A 27,403-nucleotide genomic window follows, 5' to 3' on the forward strand; every position below is an offset into this window, starting at 1 on the left:
TGATCTGGCTTATCTGAGATACTGGAAACATGGAATGCAGCAAGGGTTTTACAAAATGTCTGGCAATATGTTTCAGCTGGATCATACTTGTTGGAGAATCTCTGAATAAAACAGAGCTCAGCTAGGTGTACATTCTACAATGGCATTTACTGCTAAGTCTTATTTGTGCTTTTAAAATATACAGTTCATTACCTTCATCTTTAATATTAGGTCCATGCCAGTTACAAACTTGGATATATACTCCTATTCAAAACATGACATCCACAGGAAGTATAGTTTGGAAAGCCTTAAGGACAACATTTAATCTATAAAACCCTATGCAGCTCAGGACCACCTCTCCCTGTATGAAATAGCACAGACCCTGTGGTCTTCATCAGAGATCCTTCTCCACAGACCTTACTTGAGTGAGATACAGAGGGAGCCACATGAAACAAGACGTTTTCAGAAGTGGTCTCCCATACGTGTAATGCTCTCCCCAGGGAAAAGTGCCTGGCACCATCATTATCAGTTTTTAAATGCCAGCCCAAGATCTTTTCATTCACTCAGGCTTTTGGCAACAAAGCCAGTCACTACAGTGGTGCTTATCTTTTAATGGGGTGCATAGGATTTGCCATTACTGTAGTGTGTTATTGGATGAGCGCTTTAGGTACTTTGTATTATATACTGCTTTAAATTTTCTAAGTTAAATTGTTTTTAACTGTTATATTTCATCTTGTTAAGTTGTTTTGAAACTTTTTTCTTTTCTTTTTTTGCAAAATGTAACTAACAAATGTAAATAATAATAATAATAATAATGTTACTTTTATTATTTGCAGAAGAATCTTCAAGTAATATATGTACTGGTCCAGCGCAATGACGATACAAATTGCTCTGAAAGCCACATATATTTCTGAACATGTTACCTTCACACCAGATTACCAGGGTACACGTAGTGTGACCTGAAATATAACCAGGTATTTGAAATGAGGTTTATCAGAGCCAACATATATTAGCAAAGCTGTTTGTACTTTCATATACTGGGTTTCGTCACAGATCAGCCTAGATTAGGCTAAGTGAGTAATGTGTAGCAGGTATCTCAGGAACAACATATATTTGTATGATCCCCAAAAAGCTCTAAACTGTGGAGGGAATGATAATTTCAAAACATTACCGTATCTTCACTTTTGTATTTCAAATATCCAGCCTTGATTCCACAGTTTAACCAGATTTCAAGTCCTCCTATGCTTTTAGCAGTTGGAAACTGGCTTGAATAAAAGGGAACTTGGGACAATTGTGCAGTCTATAGGAAATAATTTGATCATGGGGAATAGCTAAGTAGTGAAACAAGGAAATGGAAAATTGGAGGCAGGCTTAGCATAAAAGATTAAGGGCTGAGAACATTTCCACAATCATATGTAGGAATCTGACATTCAATAAATTCAGCTTCCTGAGAATCTATGGTTTTACTTTAAAAGAAGCAAGCCAGTGATGTTCACGTGGGAAATCTTCCATAAGAAAAAAATCCAGCACTTCAGTTTTCTATGGAAAAAATGGAGCATGAGTTTGGCTCTCCACTTTCCACCTAACCCAGTGGTTAGCAGTTGCCACCAGTGTCCCCATATCCTGAAACCAATCCTGATGGTGATATTATGTAGTATTTGTAAATAAGTTTCAACATGTTTCATGCCCATTATTTCATTGATGGATTACAACAGCAACTCTGTAAGGTAGCTCAGAGACTCAGTTGCCTAGTTACCTAGTGAGTCCACCTAGTTAGCTAGTGAGTCAACCTTTGAACTGTGTACTCCCTTGCTATAGAAATCCCGTTGTCATGTTTCGTAACTTCTATAGGATAATTAGCAGAGATGATTCTAGCCACAATTAGTAGGGAGTAGCTGTAATTAAATTTCACAGGTCTTACTTCAGTATCGACTTAGTTAGCGCTGCACTGTATTAAAAGTGCCTCAGTATATTTGCAACTCCCTCCCCCTTTCTTGTTATACATATGGCCTAAGCTAACTGGAGCCAGCACCATTGTCTCAGTTTGTTCTTTCTTTTTGCTATTGTAAAAAGCAAAAAAGTATGTAGTCTTGTTGGAAAAACACTTGGTAATACGTGAGTTGTACCTGTTGAAATTTTAGAAACTTGATCTTTGGGGTATATCTACACAACAAACAAACCAGTTGTGTAGTGCAATCCTATGCAGGATTATTCAAGTGCCACTGAGTTCATTGGCATTTAGCCTTAGGTAACTGTGCATAGCATTGTAGCTGGGTGGTCTGGTTTAGCTGGTTTTGACTTCTGTAAGGGGATCCCAGGGAATCTGTTTCCATGAAGGCACTGAGAAATGTTAATAAATTTCTAGTTTCTTAACTCTAGCTTGCTGGCAGGGGATCAGTTTTAAGTGTGGCAGTAAGCAAGTTCAGGTTTCCATGAACTTACATGTATATCCTGGGCTTTTGTAGAAACTTTAAAAAGGGTGACCTAGATTTTTCCCAAGATATATTTGCTTATTTATAACATGATTTTAGTTTCATCAACCATGCATATCACTGAAACCCAAGTCACTCGAAATTCTACCCAGCCTCCATCTTTCTTGCCCACATGCTTTAAGCATATCTTTGCAGGTTTAGAAGCAGTGGTGTGAGTTTTTTTAGATATTTTTTTTCTAGGCAAGGGTAACTTGTAATGGAAAAAGTTTCTGATACCCTAGAGAGTGATCAAATTTAGCATGTTTATTGTACTTTTATTTAGTGAATACAGCAAAAGTGTGAAGCTTCCAGACTTGCCTAATACTGTATTTGCAATTGGTATCCATTCATTGTTACTAATAAATGTATAAAATGACATGAGAAAACTGAGTGTAGTGGGACACGTACTCTGGATTTTAAGAAGGCCAATTTCAAAAAGCTGAAGCAGCTACTGGGTGTGATCCCATGGTCAGAAATACTCAATGAGAAGGGAGTCCAAGAAGGATGGAAGTTTCTAAAAGGAGAAATATTGAAGGCCCAAATGCAGAGAATACCAACAAGAAAGAAAAGTGGGAGGCATCTAAGGAAACTGGTGTGGCTGCATAAGGAGCTTACAGATGAGAGGAGAGTTAAGAAGGGCATGTATAAGAAATGGAAGAAAGGGGAAATCACAAAGGAGGAGTATACATGAGTAGCCAACAGTTGCAGGGGGAAAGTCAGGCTGGCTAAAGCTCAGAATGAGCTCAAGCTTACAAGAGAGGTTAAAAATAATAATAAAGGTTTCTTTGGCTATGTCTGAAGTAAGAGGAAGAACAAGCAAATGGAAGTTCCTCTGCATGGAGAATACAGAGAAATGCAATTGGGTGGCCGAGAAAAGGCGGAACTACTCAACACCTACTTTGCCTGTTTTCACCCAAAAGGAAAGTGATGCCCAACCTGGTGATAACATAATAAATGATGTAAGGAGGGAGCTGCAGCCCAAGATAGGAAAAGAGGTAGTAAGGGAACACCTAGCTACTTCAAACGAATTCAAATCTCCGGGGCCTGATGAGCTGCATCCAAGGCTACTAAAGGATGTAATTTCAAAGCCTTTGTCTATTATCTTTGAGAATTCTTGGAGAACAGGTGAGGTCCCTACAGATTGGAGGGGGGCAAATGTTGTCCCCATCTTCAAAAAGGGGGGAAAGGAAGACCCAGGTTGACCAACCGGTGAGCTTGACATTGATACCAGGAAAGGTCCTAGAACAGATAATTCAACAGTCGGTCTGTGAGCATTTAGAAAAGGATGCTGTGATTACTAAGACCCAGCGTGGGTTTCTCAAAAATAAGTCATGCCAGACCAAACTGATTTCTTTCTTTTTTTTATGGAACTACAAACATGGTGGATCAGGGAAATGCTGTGGACATACTGTATCTTATTTCAGTAAGGCTTTTGACAAAGTCCCCCATGATATTCTCATGAGGAAGCTGATAAAATGTGAGTTGAATGAGGTAACCGTTAGGTGGATTTGTAGCTGATTAACTGAACAAACCCAAAGAGTACTCATCAATGGTTCCTTGTCATCCTAGAAAAAAGTGACAAGTGCTGCAGGGTGCTGCAGGGTTCGGTTCTGGGTCAGTTCTTGTTCAATGTCTTTATAAATGAATTGGATGAAGGAATTGAGGGGATGCTCATCAAATTTGCAGATGGCACCAAACTGGGAGAGGTAGCTAATGCCACAGGAGACAGAATCAGAATTCAAAATGACTGAAGAACTGGGCACAAGCTAACAAAATGAATTTCAATAGAGACAAATGTAAGGTTCTGCACTTAGGCAGGAAGAACCAGAGGCACAAATATAGGATGGGGGACACCTGGCTTACTAGCAGTATATGTGAAAAGGATCTAGGGGTCTTGGTGGACCACAAGCTTAACATGAGTCAACAGTGTGATGCAGCAGCAAAAAAATCTAATGCTATTCTAGGCTGCATCAACAAAGATATAGTGTCCAGATCAAGGGAAGTAATAGTACCACTCTATTCTGCCTTAGTCAGACCACACTTGGAATACTGTGTCCAATTCTGGGGACCACTAAACATCCGACTAAACATTCAAAATAACTTCCTGAACACACTCCCACAAGAGGTGGTGAACTCTCCTCCCTTGGAAGTTTTTAAACAGAGGTTGGATGGCAATCTGTCATGGATGCTTTAGCTAAGGTTTCTGCATTACAGGAGATTGGACTCGATGACTCTTGGGGTCTCTTCCAACTCTTAAGATTCTATGATCCTATGATCTCTAGTTAGCAGGATCAGTGGAACAGGGTGATGGGCATGAGACTTAATCTCAGGGTCATGAGTTTCAGCCTGACATTGGGCAAAAGATTCCTGCATGGCTGGGGGCTGGACTAGATGACCCCTGCAGTCTGTCCCAACTCTACAATTCTACGATTCTATAATACTGATACTTCAATCCACCATGGAACTCTCAGGAGGTCTCCCCCCCAAAAAGTTAACCAATAAACCTCAAAATTACCAAGTTGACTTCAAATCTAACCAAAGAGCTTCACCCATCACTGATGTTTCCCAAAAATGTTTATATATTCTAAATGGAAAGTGCAAAAAAAAAAGAAAAGGGTTGTTGGCATGCCCTAATAGTGTCCAAGCGTCTTTCATTAGGATCCGTTGTGTTTTCAGCAGCAGCTTCAGGAATAGGATCATTAATGGGTTGGGGGCCCAAAGCTGAGAAAGGCCAGACACCAGAGATGAGGCGACGGAGTTTGCACGACACTTCCTTATAGCCCCCCCCCCATTTTTTCTCCTTCTAGACTCCCGACACCTGCCCGTGAAGGGAGGACATGCTAGGATCCCAAGGGCGCTCTCGAGATCCAAGGGCCACCTTTCAGAGGGAGGCGCGCAGCGTCGGCCAAGAGCCCCGCCGGGCGGGGGGGGGGGTTTCCTCTCGGTCGGGCGCCCCGCGCTCACCTTTGGCGGTCTCGGTCGGGTAGAGCTTCTGGGCCTTGTTGAGGAAGCGCAGCGCCCGCTCCCGGTTGCCGGCCTCCAGGGCCTCGCGGGCGATCTCGATGCATTTCTCCGCCTCGTCGCGATTCCCTTCCATGGGCCTGTCCTTCCTCCGCCTCCGCCCGCCGCAGCGCAGGGAAAAGGCGCCGGCCGGGGCCAGCCGGGCGGGCGGGCGGGCGCCGCCGGGGCGCTGAGGAGGCCGGGGGTGGCGGGGTTGGCGAGAGGGGGCCTTGCCGTGACCGGCCGCCTCACTCCGCGCCTCTGGGGCCGCTGCCGGCGGCGGCGGGCGCCCTCCGCTGCATCGCCTTCCGCTTCTCCAGTCAGCGACGTCGGCTTAAGGCCGCTTGCTCGACGCACCCGAGCCGGCCGGGCCCAGCACCACCGCCGCCGCCGCTTCCGGGGACAGGCTCCGTGACCGGCCGCGAGGATCGCTTTGCGCAGGCGCGGCCGAAAGGAGCTCTCGCCTCCCAAATGCCACGACGCGAGCGCGGCTTCCCCGAGCGGCCAGTAGGGGACGCAGCCCAACCCCGGCGGGCTCCGGGGGCAACTTTCCCGCCTGCTCCTCACCTCTCAGTACACTTCAGGTTGCTTTTTCTGGGTGTACCTTACAGTATTATATACTTGTGGTGTATTAGACCCAAGCTGTGGTTTTAGGACAAGCTGAATTAGATCTCTCCTTCAAAATGTGAGATGTTAAGAGGACCACATCTAGTTTTTTAGGATGTGCAACAGGGATTGGGAAATCGTCGCCCTCCAGATGTTGGACTCCCAACTCACACCTTTATCTACATGGATTTATTGCTGTTTTTAAATTGCTGTAACCCACCCTGGTGCCTCATGGTGGAGTGTAAGAAATCGCTAATATTCATCATCCTGCACCTGCTTTTCAGCTGCATACAGGCTCCTTAAGCCAAATGTCACTCAAGTGCACTCTTAAATGTTTTATTTTCTGTGCTTTAGTAGGCCCCAAAACTCACATGTAGCTAAACTTGCACAATCCACTCCAGGAGGCAAAGCTTCCCAGAAATACAAATCTCTTAGAAAGACCCTAAGAAATCCAAGGAGTCCAAAACGGACCACAGGGAGTCTCCAGCTGTTTTTGGACAACTTCCATAATCCATAGCTAGCAGGACCAGTGGTCAGGGATGATGGGAACTGTAGTCCAAAAACTACTGGAGACCCAACTTTGGGAAACCCAGAAGAGTAAGGAGGAAGCACTGCACGGAAACTGCTGGTTTCTAATTAGGCGTGTAATTAGAAAAGGTCAGTTTTTTCACTTTAAAGAGCCCCATCTCTGGAATAAAAAATGTAAACGTAAATGTAAAATACTTCTAGTACAGTAGTTGGTTCTCTGGAGATAGTATATGGAAACGATCTGCTTGAAATGTGGCAGGCTGTTCTGCCTACATCATCACCCCTTTTAGAGGCCAATTATCCATTCCTACTTTATGAGACAAAATAGAATCACCCATTGTTTCCCCCTTACAGCATATGCTGTACATGAACACTTCCCTGTGTTAATTGGCCAACTGCCAATAAATACAAATTACCAAATACCTACCAGTACACGATTAGCAATTACTATTGCTGAACCAATGCTGTCCGATTTTTGCACCTACATTTACCTTAGCTTTCCTTTGGTTACACTTAGACATTGGTCTGTGTTAGGAACTAGTCAGTTCAAATTAATTGCAATTCCACTTCTTAAAGACACGAGTAAAATGATAAAAAATGTAATAATGTAACATTTATTGAACTCATTGACCAGAATGGAATAAGGTCTGTTTCTGCTTGTCAGAATGGTTATTCTTATTTAACTACAAGAGATTGACAGCCACAACAGCGTTTTAATACCTGTAGTTTTTTTAATTATTTCATAAAATGCTTGTGTCAATCCTTTGTAGTTAAATTTTAACTGAGTAAAGCAACTTCAAGCATAAAAAATGAGCAACAATGCCAAGAATTTCATTAAAATCGAACATATCTAAAACAGTCAAGAACCACGACAACAGCTTCTCTGAAGCCATGTAACACTTAAATAAGGTTAAGACTTCAAATATAGAATTTTGGTTTGTTAGAAAGCTTGATGGGCTCCAGCTTCAATGTTACAGAAAGGCAAAAAGTGTTTCACAGATGCAGTCCACTGGAAATCCACCAACACTGGACAACTGAGTATTTGAGTCCCAAGTTAATAAGGAATCCCATGTTCCTTCTTTACACTGTTTTCTGCTGTCCTTTCTTTCCAATCAGAGATTTATGGATATGTGGAATTACACCTGTGGGAAGGAAATAAAAAGATGGATTCAAATGATGAAATCACCAACACAATTAGATTATTACGTACTAAAACAAAGCCACATTACTAACCGTGGTGATGGCAGACTAAGTTACTTAAGTTGTCACTTACCTCCACCAGCAATTGTTGCTTTGATTAGGGAATCCAGTTCTTCATCACCTCTTATTGCAAGCTGCAAGTGACGGGGAGTGATTCGTTTCACCTTCAAGTCTTTGGATGCATTTCCTGCCAATTCAAGAACCTAAAACAGATGTTACTGTTAAGTACACCTTAAAAGTGGGACCCGAGAAAATAGTTTATTATATTCTCAGTCTAACAGCAGTTCTGGGGGCAGGTCAGCCACAGCTTCCTCCAGTTTAGCCCATCTCTTTACAAACATCCCCCCCCCCTTTCCAAATAACATTTAACATTTCATGGCTCCTAGAGAACAAGCCTCTTGTTTCAAACATGTCCAGTATAGTACTAATCACACAGGGTTAAGAGTATTGGGGAGTGTTAAAGTGCCCTTATGGTAACTGTTGAGCTTCAGTTACCGAATTCAGTAACTGTTGGGCTTCATCTGAAGGCAGCCCTGTTTAGGGAAGCTTTTAATGTTTGATGTATTACAGTATTTTAATTTTTTTGGGAAGCCGCCCAGAGTGGCTGGGGAAGCCCGGCCAGATGGACGGGGTATAAATAGTAATTTATTATTATTCAGTTACCTATGTTCCTTAACAGAGGAAATTATAAAGAAAAACAGGAAGCTTCCTTATACAAAGGAAACTACGGTACTTGTCTACCTAGCTTAGTGTTGCCTACACCACTCTTTGCCAACCTGGTGTACTCCAGATGTTTTGGAGTGCAACTCCCATCAGTCACCTGTGCTGGATGGGGTTGATATTTGTAATCCAAAGTATCTGGAGAACACTAGGCTGGTGTAGACAACACCAATGGGTCTGTGTTTAAGAAGCCTTCCTAATCCTGGCTGGCGAATGAACCCTTCTACATGCAATGCATGGGCTAGTACACAACAATCCCTGATGAGCAAATTTCAGACAAACAAATCATGTTTCCTTGAGCTTAATAGTTTGGGATTTTTCATACATTGTGGACTGCCCCAATCTTTGTTGAAAAAGCAGATTTAAAATGCATTAAATAATAGCAGCATGTTTTCCAAAAGCATACAGCCTCAGTGGGCTCTTAGTGGTCAGGATTAGTAACTTACAGGATTTTACTACTTTGCACTTTTCAATATGGGGCATTTTATTGGGATAACAAGATAAAAAGTTAAGCTATATTCTATTGTGCATGTGCAATGCAGAGTGGTTTCTCTCCTTTCCAGATTCTTACCTCAGCTGTGAGGTACTCCAAGATAGCAGCACTATACACAGCAGCTGTAGCTCCCACACGTCCATGACTGGTAGTCCTTGATTTTAGATGCCGATGAATACGACCCACCGGAAACTGCACACACAGAAAAGTAGTCAAGGCCCAAATAAATACCAGTAGTTTCATACCCAATCTTAAAAAGGTAAAGGGATCCCTGACCATTAGGTCCAGTCGTGGCCGACTTTGGGGTTGTGGCACTCATCTCGCTTTATTGGCCGAGGGAGCTGCTGTACAGCTTCTGGGTCATGTGGCCAGCATGACTAAGCCGCTTCTGGCGAACCAGAGCAGCGCACGGAAACGCTGTTTACCTTCCCGCCGGAGCAGTACCTATCTACTTGCATTTTGATGTACTTTTGAACTGCTAGGTTGGCAGGAGAGCCAATCTTAAAAGCCTCAAAATTAGTCTAACAGATGACGCTAACACACAGATCTCCATATTTTCATGGGAATATCTAGAAGCCAGCCTATCCATTAAGTGTGCAGTAGGGAAGTGAAGCACGGACGCTCCCTCCATTGCAGAATGTGTCAAAACATAACCCCCACACAGGAGATCATCCACTTTAAACCTCCTACACATACATACCTGTAAGCCAGCCCTTTGCGAACGGGACACTGTTTTGGTCTTAGTCTTTCCAGAGTCTTTCCCAGCTTTGCCGCCAGCCTAGTGCACAAAATTAAGTGTAGAAGAATCAATACTGGTGGTACCTACCACCCCTAGAACCACGTGCTTTACTTTCCCGGCTGTTGAAAGAGAAATAGGGAGGCGGGGAAATCTCACAGCAAACTAGTAGCAGCCCGCGCATGCGCACATATGGTCGCATTTCACTCGCAGCCCGTCCCGTCCCCCCACAGTCGCGCCTACTTCAGCCTCCGATTCGACGCGCATGCGCCAGTCGCCGCCACGAGCCGGCTGCGCGGCGCATGCGCCTCAGTAGGGACCTCATAGCCGTCCGCTATGTCTGTGACCGCGCCCCTTTTCCTCCTTATCTATTTTCCCCTCACAGCTCTCCCTCAACAGGCGGGAGAACCGTTGGTACCGCGAGAGACGTACGTTTGCCTAAGCGGCTCTCGAGTCCCCAACGTTCGCCTCGCGGCGGCGGCAACAACTCCCCCCCCCTCAAGGCTCAGGCGCGCGCTCGTGCCTGCTGCGAACAAGCCCGCCTCCCTCTCTTCAGCCACCCTTTTTTCTTTCGTCCGCGGTTCTACTCACCATCTCGAACGGGCACTGCTTCTCTTCGTGGAAAGCGCTTCACAGACGTTGAAGGGAGCTCAATGGACGCCTTTCCCCTCCCAATTCTTCGGCGGCGGCTTCCAATTCAAAACTGCGTCCACTCCCGCCTTCCACGATCCCTTTATACCCGACTCCAACGTCCTCGCATCCGGGAACCCGGATCCCGACGCCGGCCAATCGCGGCGAAGGGGCGGGCGCCTCTGCGCTCCGGGAGAGCCAATGGGAAAGCGGGGCGGGAACCAGGCCGCTTGTTCGGAGCACCTCGTGTCGAGCCGCCCATTCGAACTCCGCCCGCATTGAGAGGGGCTCGTCTGTTGAAACGCTGTTAGGCGGGAGGAGGAGGCCGAGGCCCCGCGGAGCGAGTGGTCTCGCCTTTGCCCAGGGCTTGGGTTCTTTCCTTTAGCTCCACCACACAGGAACAGGGTGGGAACCAGTCAAAGGAGGTTTCCTTTCAGCCTAACGACACCCTTTGTGTTTTTAAAAGCGCCCAGGGATCCTCAGCCGAAGGGCGGTATAGAAATTTAATAAACAAATGGGAAAAATGCAATTTGAGCTTTTCAGGCAAGTGGCACAAAAGCTGGATTTCATGGACAGATGGGTTAGAAATCATAATTAGCATTTTTTTTAAAAAAGTTAGAGCTTTTAATGAAGGTTGGTACATACTTTTTAAATAATATCAACAATAACAACAAAGTAGGCCCAACAGAACCCCCAACAGCAGCAGCAAAGTATGTCCCGCAGAAACGCACGCACACACTGAGATTCTCTTTCCCTGGAAATTTTCTGTGCAATGCTACAGTTTTTAGATGGAGAAAATTAAGGGAGTAGGTGTTCCATAGTGGGATCAGCCCCTTTTGCAACTTGTATGCTCAAACAGTTTGTTGAAATCTTCATTATAGGTTGCCACCAGAACTGCAAACCTGACCTCTCTTTTCTTTATAGGATCATGATGAAACGTTGGAAGCTTCCTTATACTGAGTCTGCTCATTGCTTCCCTCTTCCTCAGTGCTGTCCACACCTAAGATAACCATGCTGGAGCCTTCCAGATGATGCTGGATTGCAGCTCCCATCAGCTCCAGCCAGCATGGCTAATGGTCAAGAATGATGATCCACAATAGCTGGAGGATACTGTGTTAGCTATCCCCAGCAGGCATTGGCTAGCGGTGGTATTCCTGGCCCATCTGTGGATGGCAGAAATTGAATATGGGGTCTTCATGCAAATCAGATGCTCTATCACTGAGCCATGGACACTCAGCCAGGAAGACATGGAGGGCCTTGAGTTCCTCACCTGCGTACACCATCGTGTGGGTTCTCCAGTAAAGGCTGAACTGATTTTTTTCCCAGTGCACTAAAATGAGTTTGCATCTAATTTGTCATGACATTTAGGTCAAATCAGGTGGGATTTCTTTTCATACTGCATCATGGTGTGGTATGCTGGTTTGACAACAACTGATAGGAAGTGCCTACAGAGGGTAGTGAATACAGCACAAGATATTATGAGATGTCCTGTGAATCCGCTGGATGAAATAGCAGGAGAGAAGAAAATTCTCAGGGATGAGTCACCCCCTGGCCAGCACTTTCTTGATCTCCTGCCCTCAGGCAGAAGATACAGAAGCATGATTAGTTGCACCAGCAGGGTAAAGAACAACTTCTACCAGTGGGCTGTTAGGCTGCTGAATGAAAAGATAACAACGGGGCAACTGACTTTCGAGTTTGGTGGGTGTGCGTCAGTAAATGAGGGGAATTAAGACTAAGAGAGCAGAGTGGGAGGTGTTCGTGTAAAGTATTTCAATTTATAAAATTATGAATTGCGTGGATGAAGGGGATAGAAAAACTTGAGTGCATTTGTGAAGTGAGCACAGTAATCAGTGAGCCATTCATGGTTTTCTTCCAGTGTCTTTCCAATACTGTGGGTCAAACCTGCAGCACTTAAAACAAGGAGTCACAAAATGGGGGTGGTGGCCTTTGTGCAATCCAATTGTGTGACACAGTCCAGTAATTAGAAACTGTTGGCATATTTCTGTTGGCATCTGCATGAACAGCCTATGCCAAATATCCACCCCAAGAGTACTTAGAGCAACTTTCAGTTTATACGGAAAAGGAGAGCTTCTCATGAATCTGCCTTGTCTTCTCTCTTCCTCCTACAAAGGTGTTAGCTCAGAGCTATAAGCTTTCTTAATACCCAACTTTCAAGGTCACAATTACAAATGAAGATTGTGACATGCTTCCAGCTCTGATGGTTTCCTATGTTCATTTATGTGCAAGCCCTTTGAATACAGTGGCACCTACTTTTGAGTAAAAACAGTTGGACAACAAACATATTTTCTATACCCTTTGTGAATCACACACCAGTTTCTCTGGAGAAGGAGGAAAAATGAGTGGATGCTAGCCATATATATATTACCTTCAGTGTTGGTGGCAGTATGTCTCTAAATACCTATTGCTGAGAAAGACAAGTAGGGAGAGAGGACTGTAATGCTCAGCTCTGCTTGCGGGCTTATTTTTATTTATTTATTTAGAGCATTTGTACCCTGCTCTTCAACCAAAACAGTTCCCAGAGTGGCTTACATATAATCAAAACAGTCACATAATGTTTGGTTCACTACTGTGTGAACAGGATGCCAGACTTAGATGTTTTGTCTAGTCTAGCTTTGCTTTTCCTAGCTTCTTAAGTAGGACACTGCACATGGGTAGCTCTCTATATCTTGAGTTTACACATTTCACTTAATCCAAGGCCATTCACTTACTCCAAAGCCAAATTCTACCATACTGAATGGGTCTTAGTATTGCAGCTTTCTAGTAACTGCACACTAGCCCTACAATTTTTTCACGTAGTCCACTTTAACACACACAACCATCTTGTCTCAGCTACTGTATGTACTTGTCAGAGCTGCCCAAGGTCCCAGCTCACAGAGGACCAACGCCAGGTCGTGGTTATATACAAAAGTCTTTATTGAAGTTCAGTTTCCATTCCAAAGCCGTAGCGCGCAGCTCTACATCTTAAACCCTAGACCGCCGAAACTCCGTCTGAGTCTCCTCCCCCTAGACACCAGTTTAAGACTCTAGCCTTACTCCACCTCTTCCGTTCTCTCCTCTGGGTCCGTCTGCCCGCCGGGGTGTTGCCCTTTCTGGACTCTTCTGATGCTGAAGAGTCCCCGGATTCTTCCCCCTGCCTCCGGCGTGCTTAGGACCTGGCTCCCAATCCGAGCTCCCTGCTGTCCCGCGCGCCTGTACATTTGAACTTGGCGCGCGCGCCCACCCGGCCACCTTCCTCCTGACCGTTACACTGCTCCTGTCACTGCTTCCCCCTTCGGGGGGGCTAGCTGGATCTGACTTCCCCTCCGTTCCCTCACTCAGCGATAGGGGCGTGGTCAGCCCTGACTCATGGGACTCTTCCCCCCCGCTACGCTCTGGTGGGGAAACTGGTCCCGATCTCCAGCTGCTGCTTTGGGAGTCGCTGCTGGCCCCTAGCTTCTGGTGCGTCCCTCCCGGGACCCCCCTTGCCCTGGCCATCGGAGCCCCCTTCTGTGAATCTTCCGATTCGCTGGATAGGCTCATGGAATCCCTCGGTCCACTGTCCTCTTCCCCTACGCTGCCCTCAGATTCTTCCCCTTCGCTCTCCATCTCCCCTCTTCCCTGTGCTTCTGCTCCTGAGCCCCTGACAGTACTTTTTTTTTGTTTTTTACTAGAACACAAAGGTAATTTATGAACACTGAGGTTAGAATGAATTCCAGCAATGTCCTGCCTTTTCCTGAACAAGCTTTGGGACCCCTGTCTTCCTTTACATCAAGTTACCTTACAGTGCCAAACTGCATATTTCTGAAAGGAGAGCCAAGTTGTTTAGAGAAAGCTGGAGTCAAAAGAGGGTGACCAAATTAATCTCAAATCTAGATAAATTAAATTGGCTTTTCTTACATCCAGCCAGAAACAGCTCTTTAAATTGGGTCTGCACTCTAGACCCAACCTAATTATCTGCTCATAGTCACCCACTATTTCCCTCTACTAGGCATGTGATTTTCCCCAAGGAAAATAACTTGATGAACACGGAATTTTATCAATTAATGTGAGAACAATGGAAGTAGTTGGTATAAGGTGTGGGCCCACCCTACTGGTAACAGCAGTTAAGAGACAAAGGAGGTTGGTTTCAGATTTCTGTTTGAGGCATGGTGGGCATATGGAAAGTCACAGAGGCATTTGGAATAAAATAGAAGTCTGCACAGAAATCCTATTTTTTTCCAGGCTTGCAGCACACCAAGCTTTCCGTTCAACTGGAATTGTGAACATAACAGTTAAATAATGCTGGCAATCCATATAGAGTCATATAACAGCACAGCCTAACAGGTTAGCTCCTCAACCACCACGCCCACCCGTGGACCACTTTGACTGATGGGCTGGGTTGCCTGATCTCATTACTGTTGGTTCAAGGAAAAAAAAATTCTTGGACACCAAGATCAAAGTTTGAGGCAAGTACTCTTTAGTGAAAGAATCTCAGCAGAGGCTTAAAATGACAAAATATGCAGCAATGTGAAGTGTGGAAATATAGGCTGTTAGACCTTTAAAATGTGCCCTTTAAAGTTCCTTCCAGAATCCTCCTCTTCCCCTAACATAGAAAAAGACTACACATTTGGTAAGTTAAAAATGGTTTCCTTACAAACTATCCAAAGATCAGGTTCATGTGTTTACCCATTTAGCATTTAGAACAAGTTGCACAGACAGTAAAATTTGACTTGCTTACAGCAGTGAAAGTTCCTGAGTTGTTGGTCTAGGAACTCAACAGTGGCTTGTAAGAGCCATACAGTCTGAGCTGCAGCAACCAACAGATTTGGTGGCTTTACCAAAAGAATAGTATACACCAATAACTACATTTAGAAAGGGCAAGATTAGATGCAGATGCACAAAGCATTTTTTTAAAAAATCAAGACACATTGCACTCTGCTACGCTCCCCTTTTCTTTCTGCCCAGGATGGCCCTGCCCTCTGCCTGCACCTCAGAGCTGGTGTGTCACACAGGGCTGGGCCACACCGGTGGCAGTCTTTCCTCCTTACCTGCTCTCCAGCCATTGCTATGAGTCGCCCAAGGGAGGAGATCAGCAGCAGTAGCCATGGAGAGGCCATGGAGAAGCAACAAGATGTTCCCTTGCATTCGCCACTGTCACCGCCATAGTTACTGAGGACAAGTGCCGGTGGCGGCACCGGTGACATTCCAGGATCAAATCTGAAACCGGGGTGGCTTTTGTAATTCTGGGACTGTCCCTGGAAAAAAAGGGACACTTGGAGGTTATATGATGGGCAATTGAAAAGCCTCTGTTCTTATTTCTTATGGCTCTTTGTCTTTGGACCAGGCAGGATGCCTTGAAATAGAGGACTGTCCTCTGACAGCCCTTCAAAACAGAAAACTGCCCTTTAGGACGTGAGATGCATGTCCACTCTGCCACACATGGAGCTCCTTATCGGGAGCAGGGTGTAGAATTTCCCAAGTGTGCTGTTTTAGTTAGCTGATTGTCTCTGGGAAGGCTAGCTAAAATGGATTCCATTTTCTTTAAAAACCCTCTGGAAATTGTAGCATTAAAAAGCTAATATGACCACACGATGGCAGCATGGTATAAGGATGGCTCTTTATCACTGCTTCTAACATGGCCACTCAATCAGCAGAGGACAAAATATAGGCTACAACCCACCCATCAATTTCCAGTGGGCCAGCCCAGTGCAGAGTGATGCGTTAGAGTGGGTGTAATTTGCTGACTGGTATTACTTCTGTCAGCAATTGAGCTGCAGCATATTGAATGATGATGATGATGATGATAAACAGAATGAGTGCACAAATTGGTAGATAAGAACTGCAAACAAGTACATTTGTATATTATTTTGTTGTTGTTGTTGTTTAGTCGTTTAGTCGTGTCCGACTCTTCGTGACCCCATGGACCAGAGAACGCCAGGCACTCCTGTCCTCCACTGCCCCCCGCAGCTTGGTCAGACTCATGCTGGTAACCTCGAAAACACTATCCAACCATCTCGTCCTCTGTCGCCCCCTTCTCCTTGTGCCCTCCATCTTTCCCAACATCAGGGTCTTCTCCAGGGAGTCTTCTCTTCTCATGAGGTGGCCAAAGTATTGGAGCCTCAGCTTCACAATCTGTCCTTCCAGTGAGCACTCAGGGCTGATTTCCTTCAGAATGGAGAGGTTTGATCTTCTTGCAGTCCATGGGACTCTCAAGAGTCTCCTCCAGCACCATAATTCAAAAGCATCAATTCTTAATTAAATTTGTATACCACCCTTCATCCGTAGATCTCAGGGAGGTTCACAACATAAAAACACAAGATTAAAAAAGACACCGGAGCTGATGGCAGATGGAGCCAACTGATTCTGTTTGGTTTATTGACATTCGATGGGCAATTGGTCCGACTCTGCTTAGAGCAGCTTTTTATGTTCCCCTCTTTTCCTCTGAAGGATCATAGGACCATAGAATTGTAGATTTGGAAGGGACCACGAGGGACATCTAGCCCAACCCCCTGCAATGCAGGGATTTTTTGCCCAATGTGGAGCTCAAGCCCACAACCCTAACATTAAGAGTCTCACGCTCTACCGACCGAGCTATCCCAGCAAAAACAGTTTCTTTTTACATGTAATAAAATTATTGGGAACATAGTTCTTTGCTCCAGTTTTCTTAGCAGCAAGATCTCCATTGCTAACAAGAAACTCATAATTATATATGAAACTTATATGTTGAGAAATGAGCTGAAAACATAGGGGTCAAAAATGCTTTTTAAAAAAATGCTCACAGCTGATGGCGTCGCATAATGGCCGAGAAGCTTAACATGAACTTTTTTGTTTTTAAAATATGAGCTGTTGAGAACCTCCCTAAAGGAAAAGTCACCATTCCCCTCTTTCTGTTCAGGTGGGATTGCTGGCTTATCCCCTACATCACTATATATTGCTGAAAGCTGCATCTGTTGAATTTCTGTCTACCATGCAGCCAAAGCACAGAAGCCTTGCTGGGGAAGAAAAAGCAATGAACCCATACAAAAGGAAAACTGTCCCCCCCCTTTTTTTTTGCTTCCACAAACAGTGCATATTTTTCTTTTTCTTGCTGCCCATAAATCAGAGGTAGAAGCCATACTGAGCACCTGCCTGCTGACGGGAAGATATGGGCTAGAGCGCAAACTGTGAATGGGATCTAGAGGAGGGGAATGAAGCAGGCTGTTCTTCGCTGGAGTAAAAAACTGGCTAGCAAGAAGCATGCGAGAGGAAGCAGGGGCATGAAAGCGGCTACAATGCAGAGGAAAGCGACAAGAAGGAGACAGGCAGGTCCTGAGGAGATCTGGGAGGCTCCTCTTCATCAGAGGATTAAGAAAACCTCTCTTTCCGAGTGGAGCAGATGGGAGGTGAGTGACCAGGGATGGGGACTTGGGGCTGTGGTTCACTTTCCGGGTCATCTCTGCTCAAAGGCAGAAAGGATAGCCATGATTATTATTTGTCGCAGGTGGCAGGGGCAGTATCAAAGGATGCAGAAGTGGGAGCTGCAACAAATTGTTGCAGCATGGACTGCTCCTGTTCAAGATTCTCCCCCCCCCATGCCAGCCAGCTATGCCCTGTTCCAGGACACTCCATTCCATTCCACCTCCCCCGACCCCGTTTTCTCTCCCCTGTCCACCCCAGCAGTCAACATTCCATGCCAAATGGGTACACTCAGTCTTCACTGGACTGCTTTTGGTTTTTCTTCCCTCCCTTTAAAGGGTTTATATTTGTGAATATTTTTTTGAACTTCTGCAAATCTCTGGGTTCCCCCGATCCTGCTTCCTCCTTTCCCTGATGTAGGAATGTTGCCATTTCGGCTGCATAAGGATTCACACGGTGAATGAATTTAGTGTTAGTACATTGGATGAGAGCAACAGACATGCTGTATCCCTGCCGGTACGCTGCTATTACACTATGAATTTTAGACAGTAAAGCAACACGAGGCAGGGATCTGTCTTCTTATTGTTCCGCTGTAAGTGCCCAGCACAGTGAACGTATCAGTAGTAATAATGCAACCAAAAACAGCAGTAAAGGTGTGGTGATGACGCCAGCCACTGTGTAGCTGAGAAACTCCAGAGTCCAACCCTTCTTGTTCATAGAAATACAGTGGTACCTCGGGTTACATACGCTTCAGGTTACAGACGCTTCAGGTTACAGACTCCGCTAACCCAGAAATAGTACCTCGGGTTAACAACTTTGCTTCAGGATGAGAACAGAAATCGTGCTCCGGCGGCAGCAGCAGGAGGCCCCATTAGCTAAAGTGGTGCTTCAGGTTAAGAACAGTATCAGGTTAAGAACGGATCTCCGGAACGAATGTACTGCCTGTCCATTTAAACTGCCTAGACAATTTGATGTCACCCAGATGTTTTGGTCTACAACTGCCGTCAACCCCACCCAGTATGGCCAATGGTCAGGGATGATGGGAGTTGTAGTCCATATTTGGAGGGGCACCATGTTGGCTACACTAAATGGCAGAGGCTTTCCAGAATCTCAGCCAGGAGGTTTTCCCAGCCCTTACCTGCACATGCCGGGAATTGAACCTTGCAAAGCCTACCCTCTGCAACTGAGCTTCTTCAACGGAATGGTTTTCTGCCATCTTGCTCCAGGCTTCAGGAAATGCTACGCCCATGAGACCAGTGCAAGGCTAATTCCACAGAATATTTCACCACTAACCCATAACAGTAGACAAATGTTGGATTAAATGGGCCAATAGTCTGAGTTGGTTTAAGGCAGATTCCCATGTCCCCCCTCAACTTTCTCATTGCTGATACATATCTCTGTTTTCCTGTTTCCTGCTTCTTATTTATTTTTCAAATGCTGCAAATAGAACCTGCCTCCTGACAACAAAGATAACAAAAAGAAAAATAGCTCTCATTAAGCTACATCCAGAATGAACACATTTAAAGGCATCAAGCACTTTTAGGCAGGAAATCAACAGGTAGAGGAGAAACAATCATTGCATATAAAGGCTGCAAGGGTCCTATTTTCTAAAGCCTCATTCAAAGTGGTACCCACCTTTTGCTTCGGACAGGGTGATCCATTACCCTTTGTAACAGCTTGTCATTGAAAACATCTGTGTGCCCTATGATAAAAGCACATTTGTCATGCTTAAAGGACTTAGATGGGCTTTATCGAAGAAGGAGCTGTCTAACAGCAATTTGAGTCCATTGTGAAAGGCAGAGATTTCATAGGTTTGATACTGTTTGCTTTGCATAAATTGTCAGCCACGGCCTGCAAATATGCTGATAAGCTGGCCAATCAGTGACCTAGACAAAAGAAGTCTGTGCTCCTCATTCATCACATAGAAGTGGGGAATTGCAATAACCCAACTAAAGAGACGTCCATCCATCCAGGCATATTAGAAAACCATTTATTAAGAACTAAAACCATTTATTAAGAACTAAAAAGTCCACAATAACTAGTGTTCTAGCCATGGCAGTATCTCCTAAATTGCTTTCTTAAAATGAATTCCATTGTCCTAAATGATCTCTTATTGGATGCAACAAGCAGCGGCTCTGGATGAAGATCACAATCCCATTGGCATCCAAAGAAGCAGCCAGCCATTGCAGAATCATAGAATTGTATGGTTGGAAGGGACCATGAAGGGTCATCTAGTCCAGTGTTTCCCAACCTTGGGCCTCCAGCTGTTTTTGAACTACAATTCCCATCATCCCTGACCACTGGTCTTGCTAGCTAGGGATGATGGGAGTTGTAGTTCAAAAACAGCTGGAGGCCCAAGGTTGGGAAACACTGATCTAGTCCAACCCACTGCAATACAAGAATTGTTTTGCACAACCCTGAGATTAAGAGTCTCATGCTCTCCCGACTGAGCTCTCCCGCAGAAGGTCTTTAGAATACCATGGAGATCCAAATTCATATACAGTACAGTGAATCATACTATTTTGTTTCCAGGCTCAAATCAAAATGTTGGTCTTAACCTTCAAAGCCCTAAATGGCTGGGGACTAAGGGAGTTATTAAAGGACTACCTTCTCCTGCATGGAGCTGTCCAAAATTTAACCATCTGTTACAAAGGCCCTTTTCTGAGTGCCCTTCCAGATGGAATTAGGTGGGTAATAACTGCTCATTGAGAGTGCCTGTTATCCCGTTTGTGGACTGTTTTGTTCGTAGTTTCGGGTGTCAGAGTTTGTGAGTGTCAGGCACTCATAATTTCTAGATTTAGTAAGTGTTAGAATGTAATAAATGCCTGGAGAGTTAAACTGGAAAGCACACTCTTAATAGCCACACTTAGCTTCCCATGTCCAGCCTGATAATGGCCAAGTCATTAAGCAAACAAAGACAGGGTGATGACCCATCAGGAAAGCCATCAAGAAGGCAAACACTCTCTGCTGGATGTGGAGGGATAGGGGTTGAGCTCAGGGTTAGCTAGAAAAACAAAGGCCAGCAGTGGAGCTTCAGGTTAGCAGCTTTTGCTTGATGTGAACTGGAGGAAAATCATTTCAGTTTGTTAAAGTTGGAAAGCTGGTGAGAAGGCTAGAGCCACATTTTGGAGCATGTTTGATTTCTGTTTGTTTCTGAGGCTGCAGCAACAGAAGAAGCAGAACCCTCTTAGAGGGTAAGGCTGGGAGCCTGTCCATCATAGGCTCAGGTTGTATATAAGTGTAAATAAACCGTATATCATAAAGACATCACCATCTCCGCTGTGCCTCATTCCCAAAGGAAACATAAACCCTGGACCCCTAGAATCTCGCAACACTCAGAGATTGGGGTGGCATGTAACAGAATGCTTTTAAAGAAGAAATGAAGAGGGGAGGAAACAGGCTCCCCCCCCCCGTACATTTAAAGCACGTTGCTTCCTCCAAGGAATGCTGGGAATTGTAGCTTGCACCTCACAAACCTATAATTTTTAGCACCTATTGCAAGCTACAGTTTCCAGGATTTTTTTGGGGGGGGGGAGTTGGGGGGTTAAAATATATGGTGTGTGTACACACCCAGGATAGAAGAAAGAGTGAAAGGAGAATGACTGTGAGACAGGGGGAGGAGGAGGAGAAACACTTCTACAGTAACAAGCCTGGGGATTAGTGGTCTTTGGTCTAAAAAGACTGCTAGCAAACCTCTCAGTCCTTTCTTCTTTCTTTACAGCTGGTGGCTATCATTGGTTCCATCTTTCTTCTGCTTTACATCATGCTGTGTTACGAGAACTTCCATTTTCATGTAGCTCACATGTACGCTCATCTAGGGTACCCCAGTGCCCAGCACATTGTGGGACAGAGATACCTAAAAGGTAATATTTAACTTTGGTTGCCATCAGATGACTTCTGTGCCCAATTAGCAACCTTTGAATTTGTGAAAAGGACATTAGTGCAGGATCCTGCCCTGTTCACACAGATCTAGGCTACCCATGATTGAACTTGAACTTCTTTTTTTTTTGCACCAAATAGAGAGCAAGAACGTTGGAAAACATTAGATAAAATAATCTGGGCTGTGTGTACATGGACCCTTTCATGTATTAGGCTGAATGTGTGGGCTTGTGGCAGCTGCTGCACAGCTGGATCACAAGTGCATCCTGGTTCCCCCTCTGTATTTTCAGCTGCTGTGATAGCTGCCCTCAATATTTTGGATAATAGGGGTAGGCTTTTCACCTAAAAGGCCTGTATTGTGAGGTTGTCAACTGATGGTCTGGCTTGTTGCTTTAATGGCAACTTGCGGAAATGAGCCAAGCCAAGTTTTTCAAAGCATGGAGATGTTCAGTATCACCACCGTCTGCTAAGGTCTGTAAACCAAGCTGCCCTTAACAATGCAGGAGCAAGGACCAGTAAAGAACAGTTAGCAACCATATTGATTGTGACTTTGCCTCATTGCTAGGAGCTGGTGTGGAAAAGAATGAAGAGAAAGCCATGCAGTGGTTCAGGTGAGAAGCGGGTAATGATTCGTTCTATTGTTGTTGTTGGCATCTGTCTGTCTGAGGAGACAATGGAGGAGTGAACCTTTTGGGGATGAAGTCAAACTTCCAACAAAGTTCACAGTGCCTGCTATGGCTATTTGTAAAAAAATAAATAAATCCAGAGCTGTCCAGAGCTCCAGGGCCAATGGGAGGAACGGCAAAGTAACCATTTCTTGGTATTCTGATTTCTAAAACTCCCCTGTTTATGAAAAGGCATAGTGAGGGATCTGAGGGCTCAATTCCAACAACAAACAGCCATCTCCATTGGGATGGCCAAAAGCAAAGGGCTCCTGAGCATTTAACAGTTCTTTGTAGATACTGTAACGTGGGCAAGTGCGTCTCGTGAAGAAGAAGTAAGAATTAAATGGCTGCACCTGCCGATATTGCAATTAGGTAATTTTAGCCTCTGGGTCTGGGATTGCCATCCATGGGATAGCTCAGTTGGTAGAGCATGAGATCCTTAACCTCAGGGTCATGGGTTCAAGCCCCACCTTGAACAAAGGATTCCTGCATTGCAATGGGTTGAACTAGATGGCCCTTGTGGCCCCTTCCAACTCTACAATCCTATGATTCTATGGAATAGTCTTAAGAGGGTTTCCCTCACATACATTTTGATGTGTCAAGCCATTCCTGCATTTGGAGGTCCTCCTGCTCAATCCTGGACATCTGCCCCAAAGCCCTGCCTTGATGGTACCACTAACACCTGCTGAATTTAAAAACATAAGAAGAGCTCAGCTGGATCAGACCAAAGGCCCATTTTGCCTCACACTCTGTTCTAACAGTGGCCAACCAGATGGCCTTGGAAAGCCTGCAAGCTGAACCTGAGTGCAACAGCACTTTCCTCACCTGTGGCTCCCAGAATCTGGGATTCAAAGGCATATGGGAGGTAGAACATAGCCAACGTGTCTAGTAGCCATGGATAGTAGCTAAATCCCTTTGTCCTTGATCGCCCTTCCTCTGCTAAATCCCGCAGCTGGGCATGCTCAACCTATCTCTTCAATATGCTTCCTAAATGTTTCTCCATTAAGCACCTTGATATGAAGAAGTAATCGATGAGAATAATTTATTCTAGCTGTAGTAATTGAGTTTATAGCCATCTGGAGAGCAGTTTGAAGGTCCCACGCCAGCAGGAAGTCCAGATGGGACAGGTTTTTTTTTAGGGTGGCCAGTTATGCATTGCCAAAACAGATTTGTATAGCCAAAAAGAAGAGGACAAAGGAGGATGTCAGTTTGCACATGGTAATTTATAAGTATAGACGCAAATTTAGAAATAATTGCCATGATTTAAATAAAAATACAATACATTTCCTTACAGTACAGAAGACACTAGGTGACCTGTGTGCCTGCTCAGTCTGTTGACTAGGCACTCCTGACTATGGATGGGCAACTTCAAGGGTTTTACTGTCCTCTTTTATGGTTCCTTAACTGTAAACCAGACTTGGACTGGACAGTCCTCAAATTGAGGTTGATGTTAAATAAAGGGCTGTTCTCTATCAGGCCTTCAAAATGGAGGTCTAGTCTCTGTAAAATAGGACAGATGGTCACCATAAGGTTTCTTTGGACTTATACTGCCTGCACTTAATTCACCTCATATTCTGGGGTGGGATCTTTGGGCCTAGCTAGGTATGGATGTGTAACACACATATGTTTAAAGCCCCCACTCTACCCACAAGAATTCGAGGTCCTATAGTTGGTTAAGGGTGTGGGGATTGTAGTTCTGAGAGGGGTAAACTACAGTTCCCAGAATTCTCCCCCAATCTCCCTCACATGTTGGTGTCTCTGTTGTGGCAGTAAAAGTGTTTCAAGCATGCCCCCATTTCATCAGCGAAATGTTGGAAGGTGCCACATTCTGCAAGTGTGTCTGACCAGGTCGCCATGTTGACCCCAATTTGGAGCCTCTTTTCTTCGTCTTCTCTCTTTCAGACAAGCAGCAGAGCAAGGCCACCCACACTCCTCTTTCAACCTGGCCGTGGGGAAACTGAAGAACATGACAACTATCCTTGAAGAAGGGTATGTTTCATTTCTTTCTGCTCCTAGGGCAATAGTCAATCAAAGTTCTCCCTTCTCCATGAGCATGTTCTTGACCAACCCTCCTTGTCTTTCCCTGACTAGAAAGTTTCCTTGAATTCTGATTGCGCTTCTTCTCTGTCTGGATACAGGACAGAATGGGGGCGTGAGTATGCATAGCCTATAGCACAAAGATTACAATTCATCCACTTTTGCCTCAGGCCCGGTCCACTGTCAGCATATGTCCCCCAGAAAACTAGCCAGATGGGAAGGCAGCCCTTGAGCTGAACAAGGTTCCTTGTCTCTCTTTGAAGTGCTGTTCAGTCCAAGTGTGACTTAAAGAAAAAGAAACACAAGAAGGGAGAGCAGGGCTGGATCTAGACACATCAAAGAAGTGTTTCAATTAAACACTTTGTAAATTTAAGGTGAGGGACGCGGGTGGCGCTGTGGGTAAAACCTCAGTGCCTAGGACTTGCCGATCGCATGGTCGGCGGTTCGAATCCCCATGGCGGGGTGCGCTCCCGCTGCTCGGTCCCAGCGCCTGCCAACCTAGCAGTTCGAAAGCACCTCCGGGTGCAAGTAGATAAATAGGGACCGCTTACCAGCGGGAAGGTAAACGGCGTTCCGTGTGCTGTGCTGGCTCGCCAGATGCAGCTTGTCACGCTGGCCACGTGACCCGGAAGTGTCTGCGGACAGCGCTGACTCCCGGCCTATAGAGTGAGATGAGCGCACAACCCTAGAGTCTGGCAAGACTGGCCCGTACGGGCAGGGGTACCTTTACCTTTTTTAAATTTAAGGTAGGGTTGCCCTATGTCCTCTTTTTCCAGGACACGTCCTCTTTTTATGGATCACAGAGATCCATAATTAAAAGCAGAAGTCAGCAAAGGTGTCCTCTTTTTTGCTCTTCAAAATATGGCAACCCTAACAGGGAAACCCAGTAGGGAAAGACAGGACTCCACAGTAGCATCTGGTGTCTCAGTGTTATATTGCATATACAATGCTTTTTCTTTACCAGTCAAGCTGAGTCCCAGGAGGGGGCTTCAAATTGCCCATCAACAAGTAGCTCCCCACAGCAGACTAAGCAGGCATGCACCTGCTGTTACTTGGTCACAGTCTTGCTCCTCACTCTGGTGAGGTGTATTATTATTTTTGCTTATATTCTGTTAGTTATTTCTTACCATATTTTTTGCCCTATAGGACGCACTTTTTCCCCTCCAAAAATGAAGGGGAAATCTGTGTGCGTCCTATGGGGTGAATGCAGGCTTTCGCTGAAGCGTGGAGAGCGGGAGTGGTCGGTGCGCACTGACCCCTCTCGCTCTCCAGGCTTCAGGAAGCTATCAGCAAGCCTGGGGAGCCCGCGGGAGTTCCCGCAGGGCTCCCTCGGCTGCGGATAGCAGCCTGCTTGCCTGGAGCACAGGGCGCGCCAAAGCAGAGCGCCCTGCGCTTCAGACAGACATCCGCAGCCTAGGGAGTCCTGCGGGAGTTCCTGCAGGGCTCCCTAGGCTGCGGATAGCAGCCTGCTGCACAGAGCGTGGGGCACGCCGAAGCAGAGCGCCCTGCGCTTCGGACAGACATCCGCAGTCTAGGGAGCCCTTTTGGAGTTCCCGCAGGGCTCCCTAGGCTGTGGATAGCAGCCTGCTGCACGGAGCGAGGGGCGCGCTGAAGCAGAGCGCCCCGTGCTTTGGGCAGATATTCGCTGCTGGGGGGGAATAATTCCCCCCTTTATTTCCCCCCCAAAAAACTAGGTGCGTCCTATGGGCTGGTGCGTCCTACAGGGCGAAAAATACAGTAATTTGCATTGTATGCAATAGCATGTGCAAATGTTATGCAAATCTGCACCAGTCTTTATTTTTTTGGCAATGCATTGGACACACCAGTGGGCATCACTGCAAACGTACAGATAATGAAGAAGCGACGCAAGCACAAAACTGCCCATTCCCACACTGTTCTCATTTCTCCTCTCTGTCTGCCTGTTTATCTGATAATGATTGCATATCTTCCAGGGATGTAGAAAAGCTTCTGAATGTAGCTGCTGGTCATGGACTCCAAGAGGCCCAAAATCTCCTGGATAACATCCGAAACAGGCATCTACCCTGAGAGACCAGGGCTATTGAACAACATGGTTTCTGAGTATATTTTGTGTGTTTTGGTTCTGCTTGTATTTCTGATGCTTGGTTTTGGAAACACTGCTGCTTCCTTATATGTGGAGTTAATTGGCATGATTTACCGTATGATGCAGGAAGAAATACCCCATTCATGACAACACGGTGTACCAGACAGCGTGGTTTAGGATTTAAGGCCATCACTGGAGCAGTAGAATTTATTTATGCATTGTAATAGTCGGCTGTGACAGAAGCGAACATGGCGCATCTTTACCATGCAATCTATAATGGAAATTACCTTCATTTAGCATTCACTATGGCTTAACAGCTGCACATTTCACAATGCAAGTAGCTGGGGGAACTAATTACATTGAACAGAAGCTGCCTCCACATTCATGATACCCTCATTTTCAAGCTACCAGGGGAATAATTATATTGAGCAGAAGGCACAGTTCCTAGGCCTAGATATATATGATATTTGTGGGTAATAAAGTCTTGTTTCATGAGAAATTTCAGTCTGTGCTCTCTCATATATTTGTCACGACTGCTCGGTAAAAAATATTTATGATGCAACATGGGGCATTTTACAAGCATGATCTGGAAGGTTGTTGCTACAGTCAAATTTGGGGTTTACAAGAGCACCTGGGAATAGGAACAGGATCACAAGGCACATGACAGAGTCCAGTTTTGAAGAGTTGCCATTTTACAGCGGTTTTTAATCAAAACTATAAGAGTGATGAAAGTCTGGCTCTTGGTAAAAGGCGAAAGATTTATACGATTTGAGGTGAAACCAGAGTATTGAGTGATGAAAGTCTGGCTCTTGGAGGAAAATATTATGAAAATGGTATACAGATGGTATATCACTCCCGTAAAATTAGCAAAAATGTATAAGACATGTAACAAATGTTGGAAGTGTAAAGAGAGGGAAGGGACATTCTACCATATGTGGTGGGAGTGTAAGAAAGTAAAAGGCTTCTGGGAAATGATATATAATGAGTTGAAAAGGATGTTTAAATACACGTTTGTGAAGAAAC

General features: G+C 45.2%; 3 protein-coding genes across 9 annotated transcripts in view; 1 reads left to right on the plus strand and 2 right to left on the minus strand.

The window, feature by feature from the left end:
* Nucleotides 1-5,863, minus strand: part of DNAJB14 (DnaJ heat shock protein family (Hsp40) member B14) — a 29,404-nt gene extending 23,541 nt beyond the window's left edge. Inside the window, exon 1 of the mRNA XM_079990290.1 lies at nt 5,415-5,863. Within this exon, the coding sequence (XP_079846416.1) occupies nt 5,415-5,547 (133 nt within the window). The 5' untranslated portion in view covers nt 5,548-5,863. The remainder of the gene's footprint in view (nt 1-5,414) is intronic.
* A 1,319-nt stretch (nt 5,864-7,182) lies between these two features.
* H2AZ1 (H2A.Z variant histone 1) lies at nt 7,183-10,486 on the minus strand. The gene is made up of 5 exons (XM_079990350.1): nt 10,325-10,486; nt 9,698-9,775; nt 9,076-9,189; nt 7,858-7,987; nt 7,183-7,726 (listed from the first exon to the last, which is right to left on the minus strand). The coding sequence occupies exons 1-5, from the start codon at nt 10,325-10,327 to the stop codon at nt 7,665-7,667; spliced, it is 387 nt and encodes a 128-aa protein (XP_079846476.1). The 5' UTR covers nt 10,328-10,486; the 3' UTR covers nt 7,183-7,664.
* LOC307223921 (uncharacterized protein) lies at nt 9,782-26,879 on the plus strand. 7 transcript variants are annotated; one of them, XM_079990341.1, is made up of 7 exons: nt 9,782-10,161; nt 11,288-11,741; nt 17,445-17,724; nt 21,459-21,600; nt 22,182-22,227; nt 24,184-24,270; nt 26,271-26,879. In XM_079990341.1, the coding sequence occupies exons 3-7, from the start codon at nt 17,530-17,532 to the stop codon at nt 26,362-26,364; spliced, it is 564 nt and encodes a 187-aa protein (XP_079846467.1). In that variant the 5' UTR covers nt 9,782-10,161; nt 11,288-11,741; nt 17,445-17,529; the 3' UTR covers nt 26,365-26,879. The 7 variants fall into 7 exon arrangements, with proteins under 7 accessions (XP_079846467.1, XP_079846464.1, XP_079846465.1 ...); XM_079990338.1 differs by lacking the exon at nt 9,782-10,161 and adding an exon at nt 10,617-10,906; XM_079990339.1 differs by lacking the exon at nt 9,782-10,161 and adding an exon at nt 10,617-10,768.
* Nucleotides 26,880-27,403: the final 524 nt, after the last annotated feature.

Source organism: Podarcis cretensis (genome assembly GCF_951804945.1).
Source record: "Podarcis cretensis genome assembly, chromosome: 9".
Taxonomy (NCBI): Eukaryota; Metazoa; Chordata; class Lepidosauria; order Squamata; family Lacertidae; genus Podarcis; species Podarcis cretensis.

Bases quoted from the DNA above. Each gene is read 5' to 3' on its own strand.
- H2AZ1 (XM_079990350.1), bottom strand. The intron at 9,190-9,697 runs GTATGTATGTGT...CTGTGTGTGCAG, and splicing joins CGCAAAGGGCTGGCTTACAG to TTTCCGGTGGGTCGTATTCA. The intron at 7,727-7,857 runs GTAAGTGACAAC...TCCTTCCCACAG, and splicing joins AGCAACAATTGCTGGTGGAG to GTGTAATTCCACATATCCAT.
- LOC307223921 (XM_079990341.1), top strand. From the start codon at position 17,530: ATGAAGCAGGCTGTTCTTCGCTGGAGTAAAAAACTGGCTAGCAAGAAG. The intron at 21,601-22,181 runs GTAATATTTAAC...CCTCATTGCTAG, and splicing joins GGGACAGAGATACCTAAAAG to GAGCTGGTGTGGAAAAGAAT. The intron at 24,271-26,270 runs GTATGTTTCATT...CATATCTTCCAG, and splicing joins ACAACTATCCTTGAAGAAGG to GGATGTAGAAAAGCTTCTGA.